Consider the following 7,564-nt stretch of genomic DNA (forward strand, 5'->3'; position numbering starts at 1 on the left):
CTTAGGATCCTCTATCTCAAGAGGTCACAAAGGCATAAGAATACAAATGTTTCTCCTGAAGAAAGAGCATGCTTAGGAAACTCATCAAATCTAGATGCAAGTTATGATTCAAAGGAATAATACGTATATAGCCCTGCCTCCTGCCCCAGTGTCACTTTTTAAGATTAAACTTGAAATTTAATGCTAAATTCATAATAGGACAGGCTACAAAGAACCCTCCCTTATAAGTAACCAATTCTGGAAGTGTGAGTTTCATGGATAAAAGGCCTGATTTTGTCGGAGCTGGAGACAGCCACCTGCACAAGTTGAACCACTAGTAACCCAGGGGTTACTGCCATCTCTGATATGACACTTCAAGTCCACAAACTCTTATTTGTGCAATGCCTCAGAAATAGCTGAAACACTGCATTACTATACATAATTTAAGATATTAACCCTGCAGCACTCTGTTAAAAAAGCAATAACTGCTTTGATTTACTCCTTCCTATAATCCTAAAAGGCTCTGCAGGTGTTAGTGTACAAGGAAAGACTTCATTTGTATTTCTCTCTGCTCCAATACAAGTAAGTTGGCTTGCCTTTCAGCGAGCAAATCTTGAACTTAGACGCACCCCTTAGGTGACAGCAGCCTTTCCTAATTTCACAGAACCGGAGATAAAACCATCATGTATTATCTTTAGTATGACAGTGCTAGGGTCATGAGTACCGAAAACTTTACATCCACAAAGCACTTGATAACAATCTCAAAGCCAAGCTTTGAAACTTCACTCTCTGACCTTGCACTCAAGATTAAAGAGGATACATGGTCCAAAGCTTCCAGTAATAACCTATTTTCCCTCTTGTCACTCAGACACAAAAAGCTCCTTTGACTCAAGCAAGAGTTACTAGCATGGCAGTCAGAGCCTAAGCCTCAATCAGTGTAGCTGTCAAGAAGAAGAGTTCTTTCCTGTGAATTTTCATGTCCTCCCTCATCTCTGCACTTGCCCTCGAAGATCACATCGAGTTATTTGTCAAGGCAAGTCCAAAAGACAACTGAAGGTCTGATGGACCAGCTAGCTGCACACAGAGCGTGCCAATGATGTAGAAGAGCACTTCTCAGTAAGATGGATTCAAGCCGATTTTGTAACCAGACCTGCAATGGCTAGAAATTCAAACGGGGGGGGGGGGGGGGGGGGGGGGGGGTGGGGGTTGGGGGGGGGGGGGGGGGGGGGGGGGGGGGGGGGGGGGGTGTCTAGAACCACCTTGCACAGGAATGACCAGCGCTGCAGTGTGCAGGGAGGAACCGAACCATTTATAAAATCATGTTGAAAAAGGTACCAAAAAAGACTGCCATGTGTGGTGAAGGGCCAAGAGCAGCTAGCTGAGGAAAAAAAAAATAAAAATCAAAGCATACCCGAGACAGGGGGGAGCTTTACAGGGGGCCCCTCTGAACACTGCGCTGCTTGCCACACCTCTTATGAGTCACCAGGAAAGGAAAGAGTTGTGCATTGGGAAGCCATTTTACAGCGTGTTCTCTGCTCTGGTGATTTCAGATGAAGAGCACTTTGTACACATCCTTGACTAGTACATGGAGGATTCAAGCCACTCCTCACAACTCAGGGTGGTTCTCTTTCAAACTTATTTCACTGATAAGGCAGAAACGTACTCTTAAGTACATTCAGTGTCTGTACCATAGAACTGATTCTATTTATTTTTTAAAACAAGCTCAAAGTCTTCCCTGCAAAACTACTGAGAAATGGTCACAATAATCCCTCAAACTCCAAGGTAATTCCCGCTACTCAAAAATAAATTCAGGTACCAACTACAACACCAATGAAGAAACCAACTGCATCACAAAACATTATTAATGAGTAACTTAATGTCAAAATACAGCACTGACAGTGAAAAGAAAAGTGCAGATGAGATCAACCGCTTTGTCTCACTGCAAAATTGCTGCAAGTAAATGCAATGTTCCCCAAGTAACCCTACTGAAGTAACACAAGTCCATTTGAGTCGAGTAATCATGTGAAACCAAACACACAAGCTTCCATCTCTTTCAGAGGAAGGCTACCTCCACATTAGACTACTTAATTTCAGACTCCCTGTCACGCTTTATCTGCTTGCTTAAACAACATGTTTATGCACCTCGTTAGTTATGACTGTTCCACCAACCTGCTCTGTATGGCCATGATTGAGGTTTTCTAATTTCTCTCACTGACGATGCAAGTTGTACAACACTGATCTTGTTTTTCAGGCAGGGAGGCATAGTTCATTTGCCTGACGATCTCAGCAAACAGTTCATCCACCATTGTTTTGCTCTTGGCTGATGTCTCCATGAAGGGACAGCCCCACTCCTGAGCCAGGGCTCTGGCCTTCTGCAGATAAGACCTCCCTCTCCGACTCCAGATCCACTTTATTCCCCACTAGGATCAGAGGAACTTTCTCGTATCTCTTCACCCGGACAATCTGGTCCCTCATCGGCTTGATGTCCTGAATCAAACAATCCCACTGGTTAGTACATGTAGTAATCACAAGAAATTGCTATACAATCACTACAGAGAACATTTTAATAACACTCACATGCAACTGAACATTCAAAATACATCAGAAGACTTCTTAAAATTCATATTCATGCAGGAGTCAGAACTCAGAGAAAGTTTACTACCAATTTTAATACAAGTTATTTTTATTTTAGTATATAGTCATACATTTATAAATGTGTATGCATTATAAAACAGAAGAATTACTACTGTACTCTAAGACATACTTTCAGTTCAGCTAGAGGAAGAGAACGTATAGCTGCTTTGAAAGTTGATTTCAGTTTTCTGAAAAAAATTGTCTAGCGACCTGGAACATATTAGTAGCAGCCATTACACAATCATTTAGGAAGCTTGTGTTTAGTTTACAGCTTGAGGAAAGCCAGTCATTAAGTAGTCTTCTCACTTCTGGAATGCTTAGAATAATTCATTGTGAGCACATTTAATCACATGTAAGTAACCAAATTAGATGCTGTAAAGAGATTTTATTACCTAGAGATTCATTTATTCAAGTCTGAGCTAACATTGGGAGTTTACACTTGAAAGGCTGAGTCAGCCTCCTCTGCCCCCTGAGTGTTTAAGTTACTATCAGTACTACTAAGTTCTACAAATTCTTGCATAGCTCTGGGACAAAGCAATTTAAGCATTTGAAGTTACCACTGTGTAAAAGAACTGCAGAACGGCTTACACCTACAGGCCTCAAAGTAAACATGCTATAGACAGACAAGAAAAATTAAATATTAACAGGATAGATTACTAACTGTATGTCCATCCCTCAAATAATGGGGACTCACTGGTCCCCAAGATAAATGAAAATGAGGGGAGAAGCATCCCAATGTCATTGCTGTTGTTTTCCAAAGAAAGTATGTCTTCAGCTTGTGCTTGTGCTATTCTGAGGCCTCTGCTACGATAAAGTTTAGCCTTCAGCAGAAGCAAACATACTGATTCAGTGGGGGTGTGCAAGGCTTTGCCAAGCAGCTGGAATACACCCAACTCAGCAACTGAAGCCAATGCAGTAGTTGCAAATCCCTGTGCTGCATGCAGTGCTGCTAAATCTACTTATTCTCACAAATAAAGCCTCACTTCTACAGGCAGCTTTGACCAATTACTGAGAGAGATACTTCTATTTCTTTTGAGAGTTTTAATAGTAGAAATGAAATCCAGACCCACAAATTATCGCATATGGCCTGCTTCTCCTCTCCGTACACCACCTACGCTGTGAAAGCATCGAGTTTATGCTGGACAGGACAAATTTGGGGGAAGGGGGCAAAAAACAGCTTACTTAGCAAGTCACAACTGCAGAACAATAAGACTCTCTTCAAGACTAAATAAAGAAATATGCCTTTTAAGAAGGCGGGTGGGGTGGGGGTGGGGTTAGGAATAAAGAAAAAAGGGAAGTCTCGATTTTAATATCCACCGACTTCTTCGTGAAAGGGGATTGCCAAAAGATTTCTGTCGGCAACTGGGACCGGGGTCCTTTGTTAAATCCCAGGCAGTGTTGGAGAACAATGGTGGCAACCTGATAAGTACCTGCAAAGCAGCAGTTTTCCAACAGGAAGCAGGGCTGGTAAACGCACTTTCGAGGGGGCATTCTCACTTTTGCCCCTTCAGAGATCAAGGGCTTACACGTGGATAAGCCTAAAACTTTCTCCTCGGCCCAGCGCCTTCCCCAGGGCTGGATCGGCTGCGGCCAGAGAGGGACCGCCGGGGCCGCCGCCTCCCCGCCCGCCCGAGCTGCCGCCCCCGCCCCGGGCCCGGGCGAGGTTACCTGGAAGGACTGCTGGTTGACCAGGCTGTAGACGAGGATGAAGCCCTGCCCGTTTTTGATGTAGAGATCGCGCATGGAGGCGAACTGCTCGGTACCCGCCGTGTCGAGGATCTCCAGCACCGAGGGGGACGAGTCCACCTCAATCTCCTTGCGGTAGAAGTCCTCGATGGTAGGGTCGTACTTCTCGATGAAGGTCCCGGTGACGAACTGCACCGTCAGGGCGGACTTCCCCACCCCCCCACTGCCCAGCACCACCACCTTGTACTCCCGCATCGGGCCCCGCAGCCACTCGCCGCTCCCCCGCCGGGCCGCCGCCGCGGCCCGGGCCTAGGGCAGGCGGCAGCGCGGCCCTCGCATAGCCCCGGCCCGCCTGAGGAGAAGGGCGAGGCCCCGCTGCTCACCGCGCCGTCCTGAGGGGGAGAGACACGCCGTAGGGCCCGGCCCGGCCCCACCGCCGCCCGCCACCCCGCTCCTTACCGCCGCGCCTCACTCCATCCCGCTCCTTACCGCCGCGCCTCACTCCATCCCGCCGCGCCTCAGTCGCGGGAACCGCCCGGCAGGGCCGCCCCCGCCCGGAAGGGTTATGCTGCGGCACCCGGGGGCGCGCCCCTCTCCGCCGCCCGCTCCGGTCACTTCCGGCGCGGAGCTCCGGCCGCGCAGGCGGGGCCCAGCCCGCGGCTGCGTCACCGCGCCGCGGGGGACGGGTTAGAGTGTGGCACCGCGGCGGCCCCGGGGGCGGGGGGGACGGCTTTGCGTGTGGCACCGCGGCGTCCTCCCTGCCCGCCCAACAATGGCGGCGGCCGGCGGCCCGCGGGCGCTATGGCGGAGCGCTGCCCGGGCTGGGGGGAAGGCGGCGCAGGGGCGGGCGGGCGGCCCCCGCGCTGTGCGGCCACGCACGGCTCCTCGCTGTCCCTCAGCTAGGCCCGGGGGGGCGGGCGGGCCCGCGGGGGTGGGGCGCAGGCCCCGCCACCGATCGGGGCCCACGCTGGGCCTGCTGTGGGGCCGAGCTGCTGCCCGAGTCCGGCGGCACCGGGGCCTTGTCGGGGCCTGCCAGCCTGGAAGCCATCCTTCGTTTCGTTCGCGGCTGAAGTTCCATTAAGAGGCAGTTTTCCCGAGGGGCGCGCTGGGCAGCTCCTGGTGGACATTCGATCCCTGCGGAGAGGGGCGGGGGGGGGGCGGGGCTGCGGCACGGGCAGCGGCCGCCGGGGGGTGGGGAGGGACGGGACCCCCTGCCGTGTGAGGTATTTCTCCAGGCATTCCTTCAGGTGCCTGAAAGCCTGCAAAGTGGGCTTACAAAAGACATTCTCACTTATGAGCGTTGCCCTGTACCCTTACACCTCGCCTGTCATGTACTTTCGCAGAGGTTTTGCTTTGTTCTGTTTTCTTCCCCTCCCAGCTCCCTGCATGGCAAGCCCCCCCCCCCCCCGCCCCAACCCGCACCGAGTGCCGGGGCGCTCGGTCGCTGCTGCGGGCCGACAGCAGGTGTCAGCCGGGGGCCGGGCACGGCGCATCCACCCGCGGCGGCCCCGGGCGCTTTCGGCAACGGCCCTGGCGTGTCATCCCGCACACACACACACCCCGCCCCGGTGCGTTTCCCCCGCTGTTAAGTAACTAAACAGAATAAACGTTTGTTTTCTTGGTGAAAGAAAATCCCTCCGTAGCCTCAGACCTGCCTCGATCATTTGCATGAAGCGTGCCCACCCCTAGGAGAAGCTACCCTCTAGTATAACCAAATTTGTTTCAGAGCACTGGGCTGCTGCTTCTCACGGGCTGCAGAATTTCAGCAGACACGTGTGAGTTGCAGGATATGCCCCTTTCCTCTGTGCATCACCTGTCTGATTGCAAGTCTGCCGTCTATCTCTGTTGTGCCCGCCCCACGCTTCCAGCAGGCCCTAGAGAGGTGCCTGGTCAGGGCTGAGCATCATCCAAAAATGCAGATAAGGTACCATAGAGGTGGCTCTGCCGTTTTCACAAACAGCGTTCTTTTAGTCACTGTCTTTCCATAAAGAATACTCGTGTCCATTATGGGGGAAACTCGGTGAGGACTTTTAGCCACCAGAACAACTCTTAACACAAGTTACGCCAAATTTGAGTCACACTTTTTATTATTATTATTTTTTTTTATTACATGTAAGTAATAACCTCTCTCCTTCCTTTGCCATTGCCTCCAAAATTGTTTTGTCAAGTAAATTGCTGGCATGAGGTAGACGTGCCTGGAAGACATGTGGCTGGTGAATCAGCTCAAAAATGCAAAAAGGTGAGCATTAAAAACGGGCTGCCTCCTACTTCAACCCTATCATAAATCATGAGTAGTAGCAATGTACCAAATGCACTCAGGGTGCTCAGGATAAAGGAAAGATGCAGTCACTGGCAGAGGAGCTTCCCATCTAATTTTAACCATGACACAATCAGCGACAGTGGCAAATAGGGGGGAGGGAGAAAAGGGGCAAGGGAGGATAAGGGTGACAATAATGAGATTACACGGTCACTTAGGTTCATTCTGTGTATGTCTTTGTGGCACTGCTGGTCCATTATGATCGCGATGGGTGGAGGAATGACTAAGGCAGAGGAATCGGAGCAAAAAGCATAGCAATGGGGCAAGCGGAAGAAAAAACAAACACATTTTTGTGCAATTTGACTTAACCAGCAATACTTCACTCTCGAGCTGAGTGGACAGGTGAAGCAGGTGGGCACGGGATTGGGAACCTGGATATTTTTTCCTTCAGGTGCATAACCAGTATCAGTTTGGATTCCCAAAGATTTATTTCCCAACTCACAGCACTTTATACCTGGCCTTACATGTCTACAGCTGAAAAAAGGCTGATCTCAAAATGCACCCGATTGTTCGTTATCCTTAAGTCGAGTTGTTCCCTTCATTGAACAGTTTGCACAGCTCTTTCACCGCCTTGTACACTACCATACACTTGGAGCCACAAAAATAGCTGGTGATGTAAAAGGTTTTGAAACTCTGGATGGGAAGAGCTGCTTCTGCCATAAATGGCCAAGCCCTGAGCCAGCCGCGCAGAGCACCTCCTGCTGATAGCGCCGCTCCCTCGCTCTCACCATCTCTGTCCCGGTGAGGTGTGGCACATCCCAGGTCAAAGGCCTGATTTAATCTCTGCCGCCGCTTTCTCCCTGCCAAGGAGAAAGGCACTGGGCTCTGCCCCGCGCACTGCCCCAGGAGGGTTTGCCCTCTCTCAGCAAAACAAACCTCCCAAATGAGCATCTGGGCAGGATTTGATTGCTGCCAGAGCAGCTCTGTGCTCTTGATGGACTCAGCTGC

At 50.6% G+C, this 7,564-nt stretch overlaps 1 protein-coding gene across 1 annotated transcript in view; it reads right to left on the minus strand.

Annotated features, from left to right (window-relative positions):
- The window catches only part of RAP2C (RAP2C, member of RAS oncogene family), a 10,285-nt gene extending 5,370 nt beyond the window's left edge, over positions 1 to 4,915 (minus strand). Inside the window, 4 exon segments of the mRNA XM_037408144.1 lie at positions 2,149 to 2,339; positions 2,341 to 2,466; positions 4,282 to 4,691; positions 4,789 to 4,915. Of these exon segments, the coding sequence (XP_037264041.1) occupies positions 2,178 to 2,339; positions 2,341 to 2,466; positions 4,282 to 4,554 (561 nt within the window). The 5' untranslated portion in view covers positions 4,555 to 4,691; positions 4,789 to 4,915 and the 3' untranslated portion in view covers positions 2,149 to 2,177.
- Positions 4,916 to 7,564: the final 2,649 nt, after the last annotated feature.

Source organism: Falco rusticolus, chromosome 14, assembly GCF_015220075.1.
Source record: "Falco rusticolus isolate bFalRus1 chromosome 14, bFalRus1.pri, whole genome shotgun sequence".
Classification (NCBI taxonomy): domain Eukaryota; kingdom Metazoa; phylum Chordata; class Aves; order Falconiformes; family Falconidae; genus Falco; species Falco rusticolus.